Source organism: Vipera ursinii (assembly GCF_947247035.1).
Source record: "Vipera ursinii genome assembly, chromosome: 1".
NCBI classification, from domain to species: Eukaryota; Metazoa; Chordata; class Lepidosauria; order Squamata; family Viperidae; genus Vipera; species Vipera ursinii.
Window position 1 is genome coordinate 13,584,715 of NC_139512.1, and position 24,447 is coordinate 13,609,161.

At 42.3% G+C, this 24,447-nt stretch overlaps 1 protein-coding gene across 1 annotated transcript; it reads right to left on the minus strand.

Annotated features, from left to right (window-relative positions):
- On the minus strand, window positions 1-24,230 carry LOC310632905 (vomeronasal type-2 receptor 26-like; the record flags this gene model as incomplete). Its single annotated transcript, XM_083350347.1, has 8 exons — window positions 1-21; window positions 135-673; window positions 1,260-1,389; window positions 1,911-2,129; window positions 5,573-5,864; window positions 21,716-22,014; window positions 22,747-23,038; window positions 24,217-24,230. 8 exons carry the CDS (start codon window positions 24,228-24,230, stop codon window positions 1-3), a joined length of 1,806 nt encoding a protein of 601 aa, XP_083206473.1.
- Window positions 24,231-24,447: the final 217 nt, after the last annotated feature.

Here is a 24,447-nt window from a genome sequence, read left to right on the forward strand (position 1 = left end):
TTAAAGTTGTCGGGCAATTTTCTAGCCAAAAAGGCCACTGTGAAACTGATGAGAGCCAGAAACCCTAGATATGCAAGGATAGTGTAAAACATTGAAGCTGAGCCTTCATTACATTCCAAGATAGTCTCTCCTACCAATGAGTGGAAATCCAAGCTGGGAAATGGCGGAGAAGTTACCAACCAGATGCCACAAAGAAAAGCTTGGATCAGGGGACAGGTTAAGACAATGGAGTTGGTCAGTGGTTTTCCTAAGAGTTTCCTTGTCCTATTCCCTGGCTTGGTAGCCATGAAGGCCAGAACCACCATGACAGTTTTTGCCAAGACAGAGGAAACTGCAAGGGAAAAGAGAATAGCAAAGGCAGTTTGTTGGAAGAGACAGGTGAGCTTTCCTGGTTGACCAATGAAGAGGAAGGAGCAGAGGAAGCAGAGCAGGAGGGAGATGAGGAGGAGGTAGGTGAGATCTCGGTTGTTGGCCTTGACAATTGGTGTGTCACGATACTTAAGGAAAATCACCAGTATTGCAGATGTGATCACAGAGAGACAAAGAGCTAGAGAAGCTAAAGCATATCCCAGGGTGTCTTGATAGGAAAGGAAGTGTATCTTCTTGGCAATGCAGTGGTCCTTGTCCTTGTTGGGGTATCGATCTTCTGGGCAGGGGTCACAGCAAGCTGCATCTGAAATCAAGAATCAGTGTTCATTTCATGGTGAACCAACTAGGGTAAATCATCCATCCATATTGATAACCTTGGGAATAGGTTATTGAGGAAAAAGGATCAACCTCTCTGTTTTATACTTCAAATCCATTCATTCAATCTTTTTTGCAGGGAAGGGTTAGCAGAGATAGGTAAATGGATTTCCTCTTTCTCCAACAGGTCAATGAATTTCCTGGGAGATTGATAAGTTCTAAGACAAGAACTCTCCTTTATCCTTAATAAAAATTAAAGCTAGAATCTCACATCCCATTCTTTCACAAAAAGATTGGCAGCTGGCTTTGCTGATGAGATGTAAAAGTAGGAGTGGGAAGTCTAGCATGGAACCTATAAATTGTGCCATGAAGCTAACCTGTATTAAATTGCCAAGGAGCAAGAAAAGCATCCCATGAGGATAGTATAGCATAGTTTAGATTCATGAATTGTGATGGTCTGCTGAAAAGTATGAATATATTGAAGCAGATAAAGCATCCTACCAAAATTGATGCTAAAATTAACGTTTTGTCCACTGAATGACTTCCTGCAAGGTCAACATTTGAGCTCTGCCTACCTGTCTGGTCTGAAATGGTCCCTTCTGGACAAGGGTCACATTGGTAGCAGCAAACCTGCTTGCCCTCTGGAAGGTGTCTCTTCTCTCCTGCATGGCATCTTTTCATGCCACACCTGGCAAAGGGCACCTTCTAAAAGACAAAAAAGAATGTTTGAGATAGCCGAAGTAATAAGTATGCTTCGTTTGTCTTTTTCTATATTTCCATCTTTAGAATGTCTTTCAAATAAATGGCCTATCAGAAACAAGAATAAGCTCCAGGGGGATTCAGGCCAGTGGTAATCCTGACCCAGTGGATGCTGGAGATGGGAAATGGGATCTCAAAATGGAAAGAAAGCTTTGTGACATTGAGCTACAGCTTTTCTAAAACAAAGAAACGTGAGGATCCAATTGAATGGGAACTGTCCATAGAAATCACTGTTGCCTGCTCTAATGGTATCCTGGGTTTTAAACAGGAGTTCTTTCCAATCCTACCTCTTCTTTGACTTTTCAGAATCAAATCTCAAATGTGTTAAACTCAGAAATAGGTTTTTTCCTCCAATTCCTGAAATATTTTCTGATCCAATAGAGCTTTTTTCCAGTTGGAAGGATGTTCTGCAGCCCCAGGAGAGAATGAAGCCTTCCCTGAGTTTATAAGATCTCCTTTCAACTCACTTTTGTGGCCCAGATGATTCCATCAGAGTTAATGGTGAAATCCTGGCCTGGGGGAGCCCTGGGATCTATTTGCCCAACTTTCATGGGGACAAAAGATTGATTGGGGAGGAAAAGCCAGTTAAGAAGATCATAACCAGCAGATACCAATTCATTTTCTGAGAAGGAGATTTCTTCTCCAGCACTGTTGTTAAACCTGACATTCTTCAGATAGGGAAGAATCTGAAAGGAAAGACACCTGGATTAATTGGCTGAATGCTACACATAAGATATCCTGGTTTCTATCATAATGTGATGGTCATCAGCTTAGGAGATGCATCTATATTTAAAAAGCTAAATGAGTTCCCTTGGTGGAGATCTAAGCAATCAGAAGTAACATCAACTATTCAACTCCATCCCAAAAAGACAACATATTCTCCTTATTATTAGATGTTTATATCATGGCTTCTTCAATTTCAGTCTTATAAGAATGATAGCTACATACAAACATTTTAATGCCATATTCCAAATTACATTGTGTAGTTTTGCTCCGTGATACTTGACAAGCTACATTTATTTTATTTTATTTGTCTTGCAAATGGCAAATGCATTTTAAGAATGATTAAATAATTTCAGAGGGGTCCTTGGTGCTCTCTGAACTTGATTGTTTTCTTGCAGACATTTCATGACCCAAACTAGATAAAATTGATAGTGATGTCACTCCTTTCTAGCACTGGTAATGCTACAGAGTTGGGTCATGAAATGTCTACAAGAAAAAAAAAACTAAACTCAAAGAGCACCAAGGACCCCTCATTTCAACCCTGAGCTACAATAGAGTCTTGGACTTTAAGAGAGCTAATTTCAATAAACTTAGAGACAGCTTGAGAAGGATTCCATGGATCAGAATCCTCAAGGGGAAAACAACTCAAGAAGCTTGGGAAATTTTGAAAAGTGAGATAATAAAAGCCCAGTCTAGCATAATACTAATGAAGAAGAAAAACAACAGCTCTCAAAAGAAACCAGCATGGCTGCATAAAGAACTCTCTGATAAACTGAAAGATAAAAAGGACAAGTATAAGAAGTGGAAAGAGGGGCATATAACTAAAGCAGAATATCAGCAAATCGTCCAAGCCTGCAAAGAGGAAGTGAGGAAAGCTAAGGCTCAAAATGAACTAAGGCTTGCGACAAAAGTAAAAAATAACAAAAAAAGCTTCTTTCAACATGTAAAAAACAAGAAAATAGTTAAGGAAATGATTGGTTCATTAGTGGGGGAAAGGTGACAAGCAACATGGAGAAAGCAGAACTATTTAACTCATTTTTTTTGCATCCATCTTTACACAAAGGGAAAAAAACAGTCCAACCTATTAAAAACAGTACCATAAAAAATGGATTAGAAAGACAAGTTAAGATAGGCTATTGCTAAGCACATTGATTTGTGCTTTAAATTGTAAACCGCCCTGAGTCTTCGGAGAAGGGCGGGATATAAATGGGATTAAAAAAAAAGAAAAAAAAAGAAAATGTAACTGAGCACTTGTCATCATCATCATCATCATCATCATCATCATCATCATCATCATCATCATTATATTCTATTGGTAAATTCTTTCTATCATAACATCATATAATTCCACTGACTTTCTCTAGCTGATGATCAAAGAGAACAGAATGAAGAAGTAGATCTGACTAAGAGGGGCCACATGGACGGTTTGTCTTGCCCTTGTTTTTCACTTCACGGGTCGAGAGAGGAATAATTTAGCCTTTGATATTGAAAAGTCTGATGAGTTTCAGATCAGAAACCCATTAGGACCATGTTGGGTTCTTCTACATATGCTAAGGTGGACAGAGGCTTAACACAACAAACAAAGCACTACAAGAAATGGCATACTGAGAAAATGGGGTGGAGTCGCCCAAGAATTCTAAGCCACAGTAACCTAAACCAACATTAAAGTGAATTGAGTGTCTTTTTACATATTGGATTTGGGCTACTTACTCAAAGAAACTAGGGTACTTCTGCAAATGAACGGTATTCACTAAGACTTGAACTGAACTATTAAAGCATCTTGCACAAAAGCACCTGCATTGTCATCATGCTCTGGGCTGACCATTCCTCCCTGGAGTGGTCACACCTGACTTTCAGGCAACCATTGATGTCCTTCCAGAAGCTTCTAGGAAGCTCTTTGCTCTTGGTTTAGTTTAATTCTCTTTCCCCACCCCCATCTATCCCTTTTTGACAAAAAACTCTCACAATGCAAATTACAGTTGTTTTTAAATAATTGATATCTTAATCTCTTCTTAGATACGTTGATAGCATACAGATATTTAATCAATAATTCAAGAAATGCATATAGATAACTAGGGATCTGTGGACTAGATAAAAAGTCACTGAGATTACCTGCCATGATTGAATATTTGAGATCCTCTTTCCAAGCCTCATTATGGTTGGTCGTCCTCCAGATCCAGATATTGCATGCAATGCGTGTGCCACAGCATAAACAGCATTGTAGATATTGTAACTTTCACCTTCCATGCTGGTTTCAAAAATGTAAGAAGGTAGACTCTGCAAATTCTCTTTTCCTGTACATTGTTTTTTCCCCTTTCGAAGGATCCTGCCTGGTTTGTGGAACCTGCAGTCAAACAACATTTCCCAACATAGCAGGAGAAAGACGTCCCCTTGTGGCTTCAAGGGGTCTAAAGACAGGAGGAAGTGGCTGAATTCTGAGACATCACTGGTGTGGTGCCTAAAATGCAAAGCCCCATGGAAAGGCTTTACTACTTTCAATATGTCTTGATTCCTCACCACGCTAAGTTTCCAATGGGACGTTAAGATCCAAGCTTTCCAAAATGATGTCTTTGTCAAATATTCATGGACACTCATTGCTGCCTGTACATTTGTAATACTATTGGAGTTTCCAAACAGAATAATCACTTCAGCTTTAGACCACGTCTCCAGAATATGAAGAAAGTTCAACATTATAGTAGTAAGAAAATCTGATTTCAACATTTCACTGAAGGCCATGCAGATCTCCTTCTTCTTAAGCATTGGCATCAGAGATGAGATGAAACGTTCTCCGCTCTCACTTTCAGAGGCAATAAATCCAACCCAGTTCCACTGGAAATACAGGAGCAGTTGGACTAAACCCACATACTGAGAAAATTCCTTGGGATTGATCCTGAAGAAGGAAGGGTAAACTATTCTGCTTCCTTGAGTGGACTCAAAGCCAACGCCGAGCTGGAGAAAGTGAGATTCTTGAGAGAGTAAATTTTAGGGATCACCATAATGTGGATTATTGCCTCACCTATTAGGCTGGCTCACTTTGAATGGCAAGCTTAATTTTCTGGCCTTCTTAGTAAAGAAGGATTACATATTAGGAAGAAGAGGTTACATATTTTGCCTGGTGATGACATGTCAGAAGCCAAGAGAACAATCCGTCAACTTAATACAGAGAATATACTACACTACACTTTGATGAAGAGTAGATTAGGAAGGAATTCCTCTTGGCAAATCCTGCATTTCAAAATTATCTCATTATCTATAATTTTGAAGTTCTATAAAAACATATCTTGACACAAAAAATATAAATATATATCCCCCAAAAGACCTTTTTCCAGCTTTGGCTTCTCTGTGTCTCTGTGTCTTCACTTTGTTGTTTGTCTGCCTGATACTGTATCCAATGAAGCCCTCTTACCTGTGGGACCTTGAAGATGCTGAAGATGGAGGCCATCAGCCTGGAGGATTTGGGATTGAGATCTCCAATGACAGAGAGCAGAGGGTCCTGCCTGTCACATTTGTAACCCGGAACCATTCGGCCCCGTGTGGAGAGCAGGGAGAGGCTGTTTGAGCAAATCGCCACCTCAGTCTGAAAATTGCTATAAATGTGAAAGCCAAGTGTGATGTTGGAGAGGAGAACTAGATCCTTGTTGAGCTCTGTGACCGCAAACACTAAGGCTGTGAACTGCTGGTAATTCTTGGGTATGACTCTACAGTGAGAAAATCATTGGCGAAATTTTAAGGAAAGCTTAAATTTTAAGGAATTTATCGTGCTTTCTAAAAACATGTTCTTTGTAATAGGAAGTCCCAAATTTCATTGGAGGTTTTTAAGAAGAGACTGGACAGTCACTTGTCTGAGATGGTATAGATTCTCCTGCTTGAGTGGGGGGCTGGACTAGAAGACCTCCAAGGTCATTGCCAATTCTATTCCACTCCACTCCACTCCACTCCACTCCACTCCACTCCACTCCACTCCACTCCACTCCACTTCACTCCACTCCACTCCACTCCACTCCATTCCATTCCATTCCATTCCATTCCATTCCATTCCATTCCATTCCATTCCATTCCATTCTATTCTATTCTATTCTATTCTATTCTATTCTATTCTATTCTATTCTATTCTATTCTATTCTATTCTATTCTATTCTATTCTATTCATTTTCTTAAGGATGTTCCTTGATTAATATTTAATGTTTTTGAGAGAAAGGAGAAAATCCTGTCTGTCCATATGCCAGATCATTTTATACCTCTCTATTGTCTTCACTTTTGTTCCAGTGGGTATGGTCCTTCCCAATTGGTCCTCTTCCACCCTAATCAATCTAGTCATCTCTTGGAACAGCCTCTTCTGGTCTGATAAGCATTGCTGAGTACAAGACTCCAGTGGGGTCATAGCAATCCTGATTCCAAAACTGAGGCACTTCTTAAAACTCCTCCACAGTGTCAATGGGTTGATCTCATCTTTCAGTTTTGCACCATGACTTTCTGGCCAAATTAATGCTGTAGGCCAACTTCTTCACCAGGCCAGCACAGTTTCACACGGGTTGTTCTGCCTCACTTTTTGGGTGGTTTATTAGCTTCCCGATGAGCTGTGGTGGTATAGTGGTTAAAATGCAGTACTGCAGGCTACCTCTGCTGGCTGTCTGCAGTTCTATCCTCACTGGCTCAAGGTTGACTCAGCCTTCTGTCCTTCAGAAGTCAGTAAAATGAGGATGTAGATTGTTGAGGGCAAATAAATAAATAAATAAATAAATAAATAAATAAATAAATAAATAAATAAATATGCTGACTCTGTAAACTGCTTAAACGGGGCTGTAAAGCACTGTGAAGTGGTACATAAGTCTAAGTGCTATTGGTATTGCTGATCAAGAGTTCTGAAAAGATAGAGAATTCTTGCCTATTTTATGAGTTTGGCTCTTTACTGAGAAAAGCACAAAGATCTGAACTGTGATACGACATTGCAAACATCACTAAGACAAGTATTTCTGAAAAGAGTCCCTGAATACAAAGCAATCAAATAATTATTTACATCTTTCCCCTCTGGGTGAAACTTACAAAATATTTTCTTGAAGCAGAGATGGGTCTTCCTGAAAGTTGTGGATACTGGATGTATGTATGTTTCCCAGAGGAAAATTCCCACCAATAATGAAATCACCAGGTCTGTAAAAGTCTCTTGTAATCTGTAAAGTGTTTGTCAACACACACCCAGTTTGCATCCTCTTAGCAGCTGGTGGAGGCAGGAACCAGAAGAGCAGCAGCAGCAGCAGTGGGAGAGGCAGCCCAACCATTTTTCTCATCTTTGTAGATCAGAAATCCAGGTTTAGGCAGAAGGTGAATTGCAGGTAGAACTCGTCACCTTGATGCCCCCAGTGCAAATTTATATCAACCATGCTTCCTTTTATCTTGGACTGTGACCAAAGAGGAAATTAAGCCGAGCTGAGTCTCACCCAGTTGAATCTCACCCAACCTTAGAGCCAGCTCTTTGGAAGACAAGATGAGGTAATATGTCTGCCCCCACCAGGAGAACTCCGACTATATAATTTAAAGCAGGTTTTATCTCAGAAGATTTTTGTGGATAGAAATCCATAGGGGATACATTAGAAATTACTGTTTTTCTGATAATTTCATGGAAAAGCGATTATCCTATTTACTGAGCAATTTATTTATTTATTATTTATTTTATTACATTTCTATACCGCCCTTTCCCGGAGGACTCAGGGCGGTTTACAGGGTAATTAAAAACCAAAAATACAAAAGTTAAAAACCAAGTTTAAAAAAGATTAAATTTATCCCTGTATAAGTAAAACCCCAATTAAAATAAATTAATCCTCAGCCTGGGCCAGAGAGCTCGAAGAGCCAGGTCTTCAGGTCCCGGCGGAATGAACGGAGGTCGAGGGCAGTCCTCAGCTCCACTGGCAGCTGGTTCCAAAGGGCAGGCGCCCCCACTGAGAAGGCCCTATCCCTGGGTGTTACCCGCCGGCAATCTCTTACTGGTGGCACCCTGAGAAGACCCTCCCTGTGGGAGCACACTGGACGAAGGGAACTTGATGCCGGCAGCAGGTGTTCCCTCAGATATCCTGGACCCAAGCCGTGTAGGGCTACTCTTCATACATCAGAGCGAGAAAAATGAGTTTGCGTCTCCTGTTGCTAATCCACAGATTGGATGCAGTTGAGAGTCAAGGTGAAGTTGGGTATTTGAGTTATGTGAAAGTGAGCATGTGCACACAAGGTGGAGTATGGCCTGTTCCACAGTTTGTTTAGATAGTATAAGTGTTCATGGGACATGGTGTCATATGACAATCAGTTGTACCCTAGTAGGTCCGGGCAATCATATCAATAAAGGTAAAGGTAAAGGTTCCCCCGCACATGCGTGCTAGTCGTTTCCGACTCTAGGGGCCGGTGCTCATCTCTGTTTCAAAGCCGAAGAGCCAGCGCTTGTCCGAGGATGTCTCCATGGTCATGTGGCATGACTAGACGCCAAAGGCGCACGGAACGCTGTTACCTTCCCACCGTAGTGGTCCCTATTTTTCTACTTGCATTTTTACGTGCTTTCGAACTGCTAGGTTGGCAGAAGCTGGGACAAGTAACAGGCGCTCACTCTGTTATGCGGCACTCGGGATTCGACCCGCCAAACTGCCAACCATCTGATTGACAAGCTCAGTGTCCTAACCCACTGAGGCACTGTGTCCCTTTTATCATATCAATACTTGTATGGAATAAGTGGTTTATAAATACCAACATGACAGGTGATGAAATTAGAGTCTTGACTTTTCCCATAAAACATAAAGGTTGGCAGGTGGATCTCTCAAAGTGTCAGGCTAATTTAAACTCTACAGGAGGATTATCCAACAATGAGTTGGAATCATCAAAAATTGTCTGCTGTGTTTGTCTTGGGAAGTATGTCTTCAGAACTGTGAACTGGTGTGGGAAAGATACCATCACCCATGGTACACCTCTGGATTGGCTGGGGTAATTGGAATGGATACATAGTGTTATGTGGTTCTCTCCATTCTCTGAAGCTCTTTCCATTCAGTGTTGACTGGAGGGGAGGCATTGAGTCTAAATCCGATTTTCAAGGTATCTTGATGAGGCCCTCTCATTTCAAGGTCAGGTATCATCCTTACCCTGACGATATTCAATTATACAGCCATTGATTGACCAAGCAAGGTTTTGCCCTAGTGTCTGAAGTCTATTGAATGGAGAGAAAGAGTCTACATTTTAATCCTAGCAAAATTGAGCAATCTGGATGTCTCCCTGGACTCTCAGCTCCTCCTCCAAAAGCAGGTAGGTAGGTTTTTGAAAAGCTTCAATTTGTTCAAAAAGGATAGTACCAAGTTGTGGAGGATCTCAATGCCCAAAGATCAAGAAAGAAGATGGAGGCAAGAACCAGGATTGGAAGCAGAAAGTCTCTGTTATTGGGATCAGACACAGGAATGGAACTGGATCCAGCATTCAGTTCATCCTTGAGAGAGATGTTGTTCCTGAATCTCTCAAGGAGGCTTTGGTCTCCTCAAGAAACTATTCCTGGATACCATCGTACTGGCCAATTTTCATCCAGTATCTAGTATGCCTTCTTTTTTTTTTAATCAATTTGTTGTATTCCACCAACTGTCCTTGTTATCTGGGAGAGTCATCAATTTTATAAATAAGAATTTCAAAAAGTATCATTTGGTCCTTGGAACATTTCCAAATAGTAGTGTTGAAAGAAAAAAATCTTCATCAGGGTCCAGTCCAAGCCGGGAATAAATAAAACAGACACTGCTTTAGAAAGAAGCTTGTAGTTTATTGAAGAGGAGAGCCAGAGAAAAAGATGGCTCTGGGAAATCTGACCCCATGTAGTAGGGAGTGGTGGGTTTTTGTACCTGCTTGGGCTTTTGTTTGGAGTTGTTCCTGTGGCATGAACTTTGACCTGAGTCTGAGTGTGCCTTTCTGGTATTCTGATGCTACTGGGTTAATCCTATTATGTCCTAAACTGCTTTCCTGCGGGTGTGGCTGATGTCTACGTCCTGTGTTGGATTTTTTGGGATTCTAGGGATCTTTGTCTTTCTAATCCAATCTGACCAAGCTTCCTGGCTCTAATCTTGGTGACAGGATTATCACATCTGCATTTCTACAGAAGTGGCAGTTCTGACATTCAACAATCAAACTGCCCCACAGGATCTTACACCTACACTGGGTTTAAGAGAGAGCCTTCCTGTCAGGGCTGTCCCAGCTTGAGCGTTTGAAAAGAAAGACCCTCACTTCATTTTTCAGGGAAAGGTATACTTTTATTCGGTGCTTTTTTTCTAAAAAAAAAAAAAAAGGTGCCGGAACTCAGAGGTGTTGTCACTGGGAGTGATGCCGGTATCTGTAAGAACCCCCTCTTGCTACAGCATCACCGCCTGTCCTTTGCACCCCTGCTTCTGTGGCTTGGAGCCACAGCCTTGGGGATTTCCCTCCTTACAGCCACCGTGGGGATTCCCCTCCCTGCAGTTGCCACGACGCAGCCCATGCTGAGCCCCCACCTGGAGCTGCTCCAAACCCCGACCCAGAGCTGTGTTCCTTGAGGCAGTGGTCTCCAGCTCTGAACAGCTGATGGCCTCCGGCACTGTCCCTGACACCAGCTGAAGACGCCCCAGCCACGGAGTGCTGCGTCAGGCCGCCCGGCATCTCCAGCGCCAAACAGCTGATGGCCTCTGGCTTTGGCACTCATTCACTTACTGTCCCGTCGCTTCCAAACGCAGTAAGTGAGCGAGCAAGTGGCATTTGGAAGCATTTAGAAGTGACAGGGTAGTGAGTGAGTGAATGAGCAAATGGCATTTGGAAGCATTTAGAAGCAACGGGGCAGTAAGTGAGTGTGTGAACGAGCAAATGGTGTTTGGAAGCGACAGGGCAGTAAGTGAGTGAGCGCGCAAGAGGCCTTTGAAAGAGACAGAGTGGGGGAGAGATTGAACGAGGTGCCTTTGAAAGAGTCGGAGGAGTGAGTGAGAGCGACTGGAGGCTTTTGTGAGCAAAGTGTGAGTGAGTGGGGGTGGGTGGGGGGTGTTTGCGAGTAAAGGGTGAGAGAAAAAGGGAAAAGTGAGGGAGAGAAGGAAAAAAGAAAAGACTGACTTCTGACTTCCTCTGTTGCTGGAGTAGAAAGAAGCAGTATTTATCTATTTATTTATTTATTTATTTAATTTGTATACCGCCCTTCTCCCGAAGGACTCAGGGCGGTGAACAGGGAAATACATAATAAAAAACATGGTACAAAAATTAAAAAGTAATTAAACAGCAATGCCCGTAATAAATTAATACAGATTAAAAGGTTAAGATCAATTTATAAAACCTGACCCCATCCCATCAGGCCAGGCCAGCTTGTTCAAAGAGGTAGGTTTTAAGATCAGGCGCCATCCGGAGCTCGACCGGAAGATGGTTCCATAAATCTGGCATGCCCACAGAGAATGCCCTCCCCCTGGGGGCCACCAGTCGGCATTCTTTGACCGGTGGCACCCTGAGGAGGCCCTCTCTGTGGGAGCGTACTGGGCGGAGGGAAGTTGACGCCGGCCGCAGGTGCTCCCCAAGGTATTCCGGACCCATGCCATGTAGGGCTTTGTAGATCATTACTAACACCTTGAACCTCACCCGGAAGACAACTGGAAGCCAATGCAGCTCGCGGAGCAGAGGTGTGACATGGGAGTGTCGGGAAACTCCCAACACAACTCTCGCGGCTGCATTCTGTACCAGTTGGAGCCTCCGAGTGGTCTTCAAGGGTAGCCCCATATAGAGAGCATTGCAGTAGTCAAGACGAGAGGTCATGAGTGCGTGAGTGACTGTACGTAGGGCATCCCGGTCTAGATAGGGCCGCAACTGGCGCACCAGGCGAACCTGGGCGAAGGCCCCCCTAGTCACAGCTACTATATGGTCTTCTAGGGAAAGCTGTGAATCTAGGAGGACTCCCAAGTTGCGAGCCCTATCTACAGGGGGTAATAACTCACCCCCCATAACGAGGGGTGGAATATCCTGAATATCCTGAGATGCCGGTATGCACAGCCACTCAGTCTTGTCAGGGTTGAGTCGAAGCCTGTTCCGCATTAACCTTGAACCTCAACTTTTTACTTTTCTATAACATAAACTAGCCATTTCTATAACATGGCACAAGGGTTAGTTAAAGCAATATGTGCATACAGATATTATTTTCTCATCCCAGCCATAAACTCTGCCAATTGAAGAGGCAGCACAGCAGAATTGGGTAACAGACTGACAATTTCATCTCCACCACACAAAAAAAACGAATGGTAGCAGAGAATTGTATGATTCGCAGGAGACTATGGAGACAAACATATATGCTCAAAAAGACTGACATGAAACAACATCCTTTAAAATGCTAAAATAGCAAAATATTTAATTTAAAAAATAAAATGAGAAAATATCCCTCTTGAAATAAAAAACACATATTTAACACCAATCTTTATTTCTATATAGGGCCCTCAGCTTCGCTGGGGACAATGAAGACAATTGAAGACATGGGGAGAAAAAGGCCACATCATTACTGCTGACAACCGATATATTGATTGATTGATTAAATTTCTATATCACCCAACTCAATTGACTTTTATTGTAACAATAACAATAATAATAGTAAAGTTGGAAGGGACTTTGGAGGTCATCCAGTCCAACCACTGGCTCAGGCAGGAAATCCTATACCATTTCAGACAAATGGCTGGCCAGTCTCTTCCTAAAAACTTCCAGTGTTGGAGCATTCACAGCTTCTGGAAGCAGGTTGTTCCACTGGTTAGTTGTTCTAATGGTCAGGAAGTTTCTCCTTAGTTCTAGGTTGCTTCTCTCCTTGATACGTTTCCATCCGTTGCTTCTTGTCCTGCCTTTGGGTGCTTGGGAGAATAGCTTCACTGTGTTGTGGTCCCGACCCCTGAGCCTGTCCTACCTGAGGAAGAGGACTCTGAGGATGATGGGGAGGAAATGGCAAGGCCTCCCTCTCCAGGACCCTCCCCTCTGGCAAGGCCTCTGTCTCCATATAAAGGCCTACAGAAGCAGCCTGTGATTAGCCAGGTACAAGGTACAAAAGGGTGTGTGGCTGCTCTCAGGACTTTGTGACGAACAATAATTTAATCAACTTCTGGTCACATCTTTGGAATTCTGTCGGATTTACTACTTGTTTGAAACCCTGGCCTGAATTCTTGACAACGCTTCTGTCCCTTTCTTTCTGGACTGTTTGCTTGTTCGCTTGGAATCATTTTGAGTAACTGTTTGGAAGTTATCTCATTCCAGTGGACGCTTGAGGTAACCAGCCTATTTTGGCTGACTGTTTGTATTTTGCTGCCAAGGCCTCATCAGAAGGCAATTACTATGAGGAATTAACCCTTGCTAGTCGTATCTGCTTGTCTGTCTGTTTGTACCCGGGGGGGGGGGACAGAACAGAGTGCCTCTCCTTTGTGGCAGCCCCTGAGATATTGGAACACTGCTATCATGTCCCCCCTCGTCCTTCTCCTCATTAAACTAGAAAACCAGTTATAACACATGTTAAGGCATTATTTAATGGACATGTTCCTCCTTCTCTGCTATCATATTTTAGAAATGTCATCAGCTACTAATCATGCCTTAAAATAAATATCTTCCCCATGCCTCCCTTAGTTAGAGATTTTTGTTCCTTATCATATTTTCCCTACAATTCAGATTGGGCCTCAGTAGAATAATGTAGCATTTGGGGAAAAAGATACAAGCCAAGAGACCAGTCCCAGAGGCCAATATAGAGAAGATCTCCACGGCCACCATGGATTTCCCTTTGGTGCTCAGATTGGTGGGGATGAAGGTGATCCAAACGCTGCAAAAGACCAACATGCTGAAAGTAATGAACTTGGCTTCATTAAAGCTGTCAGGCAATTTCCTAGCCAGAAAGGCCACAGTGAAACTGATGAAAGCCAAAAAACCCAGGTAGGCCAGGACAGTGTAAAACATTGAAGTTGAACCTTCATTACATTCCAAGATGGTCTCTCCTACCAAGGAGTGGAAGTCCAAGTGGGGAAATGGTGGAGAGGTTACCAGCCAAGTGGCACAAAGAACTGCTTGGACCAGGGGACAGGCTAAGACAATGGAGTTGGTCAGTGGCTTTCCTAAGAGTTTCCTTGCTTTGTTCCCTGGTTTGGTGGCCATGAAGGCCAGAACCACCATGACAGTTTTTGCCAAGATAGAGGAAACCGCAAGGGAAAAGAAGATGGCAAAGGCAGTTTGTCGTAAGAGACAGGTGAGCTTCCCTGGTTGACCAATGAAGAGGAAGGAGCAGAGGAAGCAGAGCAGGAGGGAGACCAGGAGGATGTAGGTGAGATCTCGGTTGTTTGCCCGGACAATTGGTGTGTCGTGATGCTTAAGGAAAATCGCCAGGACTGCAGATGTGATCATAGAGAGACAAAGAGCTAGAGAAGCTAAAGTATATCCTAAAGTATCTTGATAGTGAAGGAAGTGTATCTTCTTGGCAATGCAATGGTTCTTGTCCTTGTTAGGATATTGGTCTTCTGGACAGGGGCCACAGTGAGGAGCATCTGAAATCAAGAGTCACTTTAAATTTCATGGTTTATCAAAAAGGGCTAATCATTATTTAATACTCATAATTCTGAGGGTACATTAGTCAGAGACAAGGATGTTTTCAGCTCTTTGGCTCAACTTCTCTGCTTTGTATTTTGCATCTCTTCGTTGAGACTATTTTTTTCAGAGAAGGCAGACATAGGTAGATCGATCCTCTCTTTCTCCAACAGGTCTATCAATCTCCTGGGAGACTGGTACTATTGACAGAAGAAGCACACCCAAAATAACGAAAATTATAACTTGAACCTTACACTTTTCTCCTTCGTGAAAAGATTGGTAACTGTATTTCCTGGTGCCTTGTAAGAGAAGGAGTGGAAAGTCCAATAGGGATCCCATGAATTGTACCCTGAAACTATCTTGCATTAAATTTATGAGCAGCAGGAGAGATGGTCAGGGGAGCAGGACTCAGAGGTTCTGCTGAAAAGCCTGACTATTTTAAAGAATCTAGCAGAATGACAACAAAATTGATATTTGTTTCTATGAATGGCTTGCTTCATCCTGGAAAATATCCACTTAAAAGTGTGCAGTACCTGTCTGATTAGAAACGGTCCCTTTTGGGCAAGGGGCACATTGGTAGCAGCAAACCTGCTTGCCCTCTGGAACTCTTCTCCTCTCTCCTGCCTGGCACCTCTTCATGCCACACCTGGCAAAGGGCACCTTCTGAAAGAGAAAAGAGAAATAACGTAGGTGGCCTAAGAATTGAATGTGCTTCATTTATCCATTTGTACATTTTTATATCCATCATCATGGATTCATGGATTACTGCCTTGTCGTGGCGAAGGGGCTTGCATAATTCAATGAAGCTATGAGCTATGCCGTGCAGGGCCACCCAAGACGGAAAGGTCATAGCAGAGAGTTCTGACAAAACGTGATCCACTGGAGAAGGAAATGGCAAACCACTCCAGTATCTTTGCCATGAAAACCCTATGGACAGTACCAAAAGGCAAAACGATATGACGCTGGAAGATGAGCCCCTCAGGTCGGAAGGCGTCCAATATGCTACTGGGGAAGAGCAGAGGGCTAGTACTAGTAGCGCCAGAAAGAATGAAGCGACTGGGCCAAAGCCGAAAGGACGCTCAGCTGTGGATGTGTCTGGTGGTGAAAGGAAAGTCCGATGCTGTAAAGATTTTTTCTCCATAGGAACCTGGAATTTAAGATCCATGAATCAAGGCAAGCTGGACGTGGTCAAACAAGAGATGACAAGACTGAACATCGACATCTTAGGTATCAGCGAACTAAAATGGACAGGAATGGGTGAATTTAATTCAGATGACCATCAGGTATACTACTGCGGGCAAGAATCCCTCAGAAGAAATGGAGTAGCCTTCATAGTCAATAAAAGAGTAGGAAAAGCAATACTGGATACAACCCTCAAAATGACAGAATGATCTCAGTTCGAATCCAAGGCAAACCATTCAATATCACAGTAGTCCAAGTCTATGCCCCAACCACCGGTGCTGAAGAGGATGAAATTGACCGGTTCTATGAAGCCCTACAGCACCTTATAGAACTAACACCAAAAAATGATGTCCTTATCATCATGGGGGATTGGAATGCTAAAGTAGGAAGCCAAAAGATAACCGGAATAACAGGCAAGTTTGGCCTTGGAGTACAAAATGAAGCAAGGCACAGGCTGATAGAATTTTGTCAAGAGAATACGATGGTCATAGCAAATACTCTTTTCCAACAACCCAAGAGACGGCTCTACACATGGACATCACCAGACGGTCAACACAGAAATCAGATTGACTATATGCTCTGCAGCCAAAGATGGAGAAGCTCTATACAGTCAGTAAAAACGAGACCAGGAGCTGACTGTGGCTCAGACCATGAGCTTCTTGTTGCAAAGTTTAGGCTTAAACTGAAGAAAGTAGGGAAAAGCACCAGGCCAGTCAGGTATGAATTAAATCATATCCCCGTTGAATATACAGTAGAGGTGACAAATAGATTTAAGGAATTAGATCTGATAGACAGGGTGCCTGAAGAACTATGGACAGAGGTTCGCAACATTGTACAAGAGGTAGCAACCAAAACCATCCCAAAGAAAAAGAAATGCAAGAAAGCAAAATGGCTGTCTGAGGAAGCTTTGCAAATAGCTGAGGAAAGGAGGGAAGCAAAAGGCAAGGGAGAAAAAGAAAGATACGCCCAATTGAATGCAGAATTCCAGAGAATAGCTAGAAGAGATAAGAATGCCTTCTTAAATGAACAGTGCAAAGAAATAGAAGAAAACAATAGAATAGGGAGGACCAGAGATCTTTTCAAGAAAATTGGAGAGATGAAGGGAACGTTCAATGCAAAAATGGGCATGATAAAGGACCAAAATGGCAGGGACCTAACAGAGGCAGAAGAGATTAAGAAGAGATGGCAAAATTACACAGAAGAACTATACAAGAATGAGCTTAACGTCCCTGATAATCACAATGACGTGGTCACTGACCTCAAGCCAGACATCCTAGAATGTGAAGTGAAGTGGCCCTTAGAAAAGCTGAGCAACAACAAAGCTAGTGGAGGTGACAGTATTCCAGCTGAGCTATTCAAAATCTTAAAAGACGATGCAGTAAAAGTGCTACACTCAATTTGCCAGCAAATTTGGAAAACTCAACAGTGGCCACAGGATTGGAAAAGATCAGTTTACATTCCAATTCCAAAGAAAGGCAGTGCCAAAGAATGTTCAAACTATCGCACCATTGCACTCATTTCTCATGCTAGTAAAGTTATGCTTAAAATCCTACAAGCTAGACTCCAGCAGTATGTGGATCGAGAACTACCAGAAGTACAGGCAGGATTTCGAAGAGGCAGAGGAACTAGAGATCAAATAGCCAACATACGCTGGATAATGGAGAAAGCTAGAGAGTTCCAGAAAAACATCTGCTTCATTGACTATGCTAAAGCCTTTGATTGTGTGGATCATAACAAACTGTGGCAAGTTCTTAAAGAGATGGGAGTACCAGAACATCTTATTTGTCTCTTGAGAAACCTATATGCGGGCCAAGAAGCAACAGTGAGAACTGGACACGGAACCACTGATTGGTTCAAAATTGGGAAAGGAGTCCGGCAAGGCTGTATACTGTCGCCCTGCCTATTTAACTTATATGCAGAGCACATCACGAGAAAGGCAGGGCTAGATGAATCAAAAGTTGGAATTAAGATTGCCGGAAGAAATATCAACAACCTAAGATATGCAGATGATACCACTCTAATGGCAGAAAGTGAAGAGGAACTGAAGAGTCTCTTGTTGCGAGTGAAGAAGGAGAGTGCAAAAGTTGGGTTGAAACTAAACATTAAGAAAACCAAGATCATGGCATCCGGCCCTCTCAATTCCTGGCAAATAGATGGGGAAGAAATGGAGGTAGTGACAGATTTTATTTTCCTGGGCTCCAAGATCACTGCAGATGGGGACTGTAGTCAAGAAATTAAAAGACGCTTGCTCCTCAGGAGGAAAGCCATGGCAAATCTAGACAGCACACTAAAAAGCAGAGACATCACCCTGTCAACAAAAGTGCGTATAGTCAAGGCTATGGTCTTCCCAGTTGCAATGTATGGCAGTGAAAGTTGGACCATAAGAAAGGCTGAGCGCCAAAGAATTGAGGCCTTTGAACTCTGGTGCTGGAGAAGACTCCTGTGAGTCCCTTGGACTGCAAGGCGATCAAACCGGTCAGTCCTAGAGGAGATAAACCCTGACTGCTCTTTAGAAGGCCAGATCCTGAAGCTAAAACTCAAATACTTTGGCCACCTAATGAGGAGGAAGGACTCACTGGAGAAGAGCCTAATGCTGGGAAAGATTGAGGGCAATAGAAGAAGGGGACGACAGAGAATGAGGTGGCTGGATGGAGTCACTGAAGCAGTAGGCGTGAGCTTAAATGGACTCCAGAAGATGGTAGAGGACAGAAAAGCCTGGAGGAACATTGTCCATAGGGTCGCGATGGGTCGGACACGACTTCGCAACTAACAACAACGTATCCATCATCAGGACGTCTTCAAAAGAAATGGTTAACTGGGTTCTAGCATAACCAGGAAAAGGCACAGGGAAATTAAGGCCAGTTCCATTCCAAACCACCAATGGATGCTGGAGATGGGAACTCGGACTTGACACGCAAAGAAAGCTTTTGAATTTTGCTATAGCTTTTCTAAAGCAAAAGGGGATGCAACTGAATGGGAATGGTCGATGGAAACCACTGTTGGCTGCTGTAACTGTATCTTGGATTTCAAGAAGAATTTCTTCCTAATCTCAACCCTTTTTAATATGTCACAGATCAGACCTCAAATATGTTACATGCAAAATAGTTTTTTTTCATGAAATGGTTGCCAAAGTTTTGATTCAGTGACCTGTTTTCTGGTAAGGAGGAGGATATGCTTAATCCCCAGAAGAAAACAAGTCTTTTGTTGAATTTATTTTATCTTCCAGCTCACCTTTTTTGCCCAGACAATTGCATTGGAGTTAATGTTGAAATCCTGGCCAGCAGAAGCTCCAGGATCTATTCGTCCAACTTTCATGTGGACAAAAGATAGATTGGGGAGGAGAATCCAGTTGAGAAGATCATAACGAGCAGATCCCAGTCCATTTTCTGAGAAGGAGATTTTCTCTCCAGCACTGTTGTTGAACTGGATGTTCCTCAAATAGGGAAGAAGCTGAATGAAAAGAAATGGGATTAATTGGCTGAAAGCCACAAATGAGACATCATGGATTCTATCATTGTGTGATGGCCATCGTCTTGGGAGATTTGCATCAATCTAAAAATCTAGAAGAGTTTTGTTGGTGGAGATCTGAGCAATCAGGAATAACACCGTTTTTTTAAACTATTTCCCCTACAAAATTTTCTCTTTCACAGTCAGCATATGCACTATGGCTCCTTCAGCTGCATTTTTTCCCAGAATGATACCTACAAAGAAAGATTTTGATGCCACTTTTCAAAATTTAAAATTTCTATGATTTTTTATTCCTGTGATAATAGGCTATTTTTAATCTTTGATTTTCGCCCAAAGTCTTGAAAATGAGTAATGCATTTTAGGAACGATTAAATCATTTCTATCACATCACTGTATAATTCCAGCGATTTTCTCTAGCTGAAAGCTAAGGAAAGCAAAATGAGGAACTAGATCTGACCCAGTAGGGCTACATGGAAGGAATTTCTTGCCCTGGTTTCTTACTCTGCTATGTAGAGTTGTCATGAATTTCAGACCAAGAAACCACTAGGACTACTTTGAGTGTTGCTGTTTATTACAAAGGTTGCTTTTGCACAAGCATTTCCTATGCAAAGGACTCTTGGCAAGGGATGGGCTGCACCTCATGAAAACAGGCAAAAATGTACTTGAAAATAGACTGGCCCAACTCATCAGGAGGGCTTTAAAGTAAAATTGAGAAAAGAAGAAACTGCGACATGATAGCGGTATTCCTGTATTTGAGGGGCTGCCACAAAGAAGAGGGGGTCAAATTATTCTCCAAAGCACCAGAGTCTAAGACAAGAAACAATGGCTGGAAACTGATTGAAGAGCAAAGCAATCTAGAATTAAGCAGAAACTTCCTAACAGTGAGGACAATTAACCAGTGGAACAGCTTGCCTCATGAAATCATGGGTGCTCCATCCCTGGAGATTTTTAAGAAGAGACTGGACAGTCACTTGTCTGAAATGGTATAGGTTCTCCTGCTAGAGCAGGGGGTTGGACTAGAAGACTTCCAAGGTTCCTTCCAACTCTGTTTATTCTATTCTATTCTATTCTATTCTATTCTATTCTATTCTATTCTATTCTATTCTATTCTATTCTATTCTATTCTATTCTATTCTATTCTATTCTATTCTATTCTATTCTATTCTATTCTATTCCTTCCCTGGTCCTTACACTTTATATAGAGGGACGATCAAGAGCATCCTGTCTGATCTGGAGGTACCACTGCTTTGGACAGGAAGGCAGTGCAGAGAGTGGTGAGGATGGCAGAATAGATTATTGGCAGTTCCCTTCCTTCCATTCAGGACATGACATAAAAGCAAGATTGTGGTATCCGAAGCAGATAATCCAGATTCAGTCAATATCTGGGACACTGCAATCCCTCTTGATGAACTGTTTTCCATATTACCTTCTGGGAGAAGGGGTTTTTGTGGTATCCGAAGCAGACAATCCAGATTCAGTCACAGTTTCATTCCATACAGTGTTAACCTTGTGAACACTAAAGGTTCTTCTTTCCATTATATATTCAAGATGGACAGTGATTATTTACATGTCATTTATATGCAAGGGTGTAGGTTTATATATATGTTGTATATAGCATGTTTAAATGTGTGTTATGTATATGTACACTTTAGAGAGCAAGAAACAAAATTCCATTTTTAATTTGTGCCAATGTGCCCACAATAAAAAATGACAATAAAGGTTATCTTATCTATCTTATTTTATCTTCTCTGTGTGCTGCATTAAAACCTTTATCCAGTCCAGGAAATGGACTGGATAAAAAATAGTCACAGAAATTACCTGCCATGACTGGACATTTGAGATCCTCTTTCCAAGCCTGATTATGATTGGTCGTGCTCCAGATTCATACACTGCATCCAGTGCGTGTGCCACAGCATAAATGGCATTGTAGATATTGTAACTTTCACCGGTCATACTTGCTTCAAACACGTAAGATGGCAGATTGTGTAAATTCTCCTTTCCAGTACATGTTTTCCCCCCCTTTGAAGGGATCTTGCCTGGATTGTGGATCTTGCAGTAAAAGACGTTTTCCCACCATAGTGGGAGAAAAATGTCCCCTTGTGGTTTCAAAGGGTCTAAAGACATGAGAAAATGGCTGAATTCTGAGACATCCCCAGTGTGGTCCCTAAAATGCAAAGCTCCATGGAAGGGCTTTATAACTTGCAAAATGTATTGAGATTTCATCATATGAAATTTCCAATTGGATGTAAAGATCCAAACTTTGTGAAATGAGGCATTTCTCTGTTTTACAAAAGCCAATACAACTACCTGTACATTTGTAATAGTAGTGGAATCTCCAAACAAAATAATCACTTGCCCTATAGACCAAGTGTTGAAAATATGAAGTAATTTTGACCCTGAAGCAGCATAAAAATCAGCTTTCATCATTTCAGTGAAGGCCAGGCAGATCTCCTTCTCCTTGAGCATTGGCACCAGAGATGAGACGAAATGTTCCCCACTGTCATTTTCGGGGGCCAGAAGACCAACCCAGTTCCACTGGAAATGCAGCAGCAGCTGGACTAAACCCACAAACTGAGGAAATTCCATGGGATTAATTCGGAAGAAGGAAGGATAAAGTCTTCTGTCCCCTTGAGTGAACTCAAAGCCAGCTCCGAGCTGCAGAAAATGAGAATCCTCTTTAAAAGACAAAGTACATTTTAATGCTGATTTTAAGAGTCCCCATTGTGTGGTTTATTGCCCCACCGGTCGTGGTTTATCCACTTTGAGTGGTAGGCTTCATCTTCCTCCCTTCTTAGGAAGAGCCCCCAGTTACCTGTTCTGCCTTGCAGTGATAGATCAGAAGTCAAAGCAACAAACTATCAACCTGATCCAGGGAATAAACTGAACTGAAAGGTGCAGAAAGATGATAAACTTTTATGAAAGTCAGGAAATAATTCCTCTTTCAGAATTATATCACTGTCAACTTGTGGTTATATAAAAATGTATCCTGACATGTAAAATCCAGAAATCAATTCAACTATAGGATGGAGTATTTAAATCATATACCCCTGATATTCCCCCCACCCTGAAAGAACTTTGTTTTCATGCTTGGTGTCAAGGTTTCTGATAGACAAGACCAAATAAATCAGAACTCTGAGGCTTGAGATTTCTCAAAGAACATGTTTATTGTTTACATAGTATTGGCACCGTCAAAAGTGAAACCAAGTCTGAAGGTCTCTTCAAAGAGAAACAATATTACAAAGTTACCTACCCACCCCAGCGCTATGCAATCAATTACGTTCCACAATAGAAGAGTTTGGTGGGCTTTCTAACAGATTCGTTATAGAGTTGACACCTGGCTTCTGTGTGTTTGTCTACTCCATACTGTATCCAAAAGAGCCCCCTTACCTGTGGGACCTTGAAGAGGCTGAAGATGGAGGCCATGAGCCTCGAGGATTTGGCACTGGCACCTCCAATGACAGAGAGCAGAGTATCCTGCTGGTCACATTTATAACCTGGAATCATTCGGCCACGTGTGGAGAGCAGGGAGAGACTCCATAAAGAAATCTCACTCTGAATCTGGCTATTCTCATAGATGTGGAAGCCAAGTGTGATGTTGAGGAGGAGATCCAGATCCTTGTTCACTTCCATGACAGCAAACATCAAGGCCAGGAGCTGCTGGTAATTTGGGGGTTTGAGTCTGTAGTCAGAAAAACATTGTGGAACATTATATTTTGTGTGATCTTGTGTGCTGTTGAAGTTGGTCTTGCCTTTTTTGTGTGTCCTTGGAGCATAAAGTCATAAGTTTCCAAATTAATATTATAAGTCAAACTCTTCACTAGGGTACCAGGGTCTCTAAAGTGTTGACCCTCCCAGCTTTATGTGGGGTGCCATCTTCCTCATAAAGTTGGGAAATTCTAGCCTATTTCTTAAATTTGCCTCTTTATTGAGACAAAGACAAAGATCTGAAGACCCTTAGAATAAATGTTTCTTAATAGAGGCCCTGAATCTAAAGGAAAGAAAAGTATCACCTACATCTTTCCCCTCCAGGTGAAACTTACACGATTTGATTATTAAGTTGCAATGGGTCCTTTTGAAAATTTGGGATTCTGAACAGCAAAAAACTTGTCAGAGGCAAATTGCCCCCAATATTCAGATCACCAGGCCTGTAAATTTCCCATGGATTTTGAAACTGTAAATGTTTGGGCAAGTGACATATGGTTTGAATCTTCTTAGCAGTCTTTGGAGGCAGGAGACAGAGGAGCACCAGCAGCAGGAGAGGCAGCCCACTCATTCTTGTCACCTTAACTCCTAGATCAGAAATCAAGGTTTGTGCAGAAGCTGAATTGCAGGCAGCATTTAAAATCTCGCCAGATTTATGGTTGAGACTGCCTGGATGGCCTCAGAGCAAATTGGTATTTCGTCCCTTTATTTCCTCCCATCTATCTTATTCTGAAATTCGATTATCTGCTTTATTTTATTTTAATTTTAAGGCTGCAAGACCAATCGATCAATAAGCTACTCAGTCACGCTTTCTCTTGCTTGTGTTTGGCTTTGAGGCAAAGGCCAGCTGAATCTCACTGAACCCTGGAGTGAGCTTTCTGGAAGACAAAGTAAAGTCCTCCACCACAGGGAGAACCCAGAACATGTGTTTTAAAGCAAGTTTTACCTTGGAAGATTTTTGTGGTTGAAATCCAGAGGGAATGCAATAAGAATTACTGTTCTTCTGTTAATTGCGAGGAAAAGCCATTGTCCTATCCGTTGGGCAATAGATGTTGTTTGCACAGCAGACAGGGAAAAACATGGTTGTGCCTCTTGTAGCTAATGCACAGAGCAGATGAACTTCATAGTCAAGACGTAGTAAACTTTTTGACCTACCTGAAAGTGAGCATCCCTATGCAGGATGGAGTTTGCCCTGTGCCCTAGTATGTTCAGATAGAGTGGGTGCCAGTGGGGCAGGATGGCCATCAGCTGTACCCTAGGAAGTGTGAGCAATCATCCCAGTGTTTAGGTGGAATGACTGGTTTAGTTATAGCCACAAGACAGGGGATGAAAAGGATTGATGGATCAAATTTATATGGCCACCCATCTCTTGCAAAGTGATTCTGA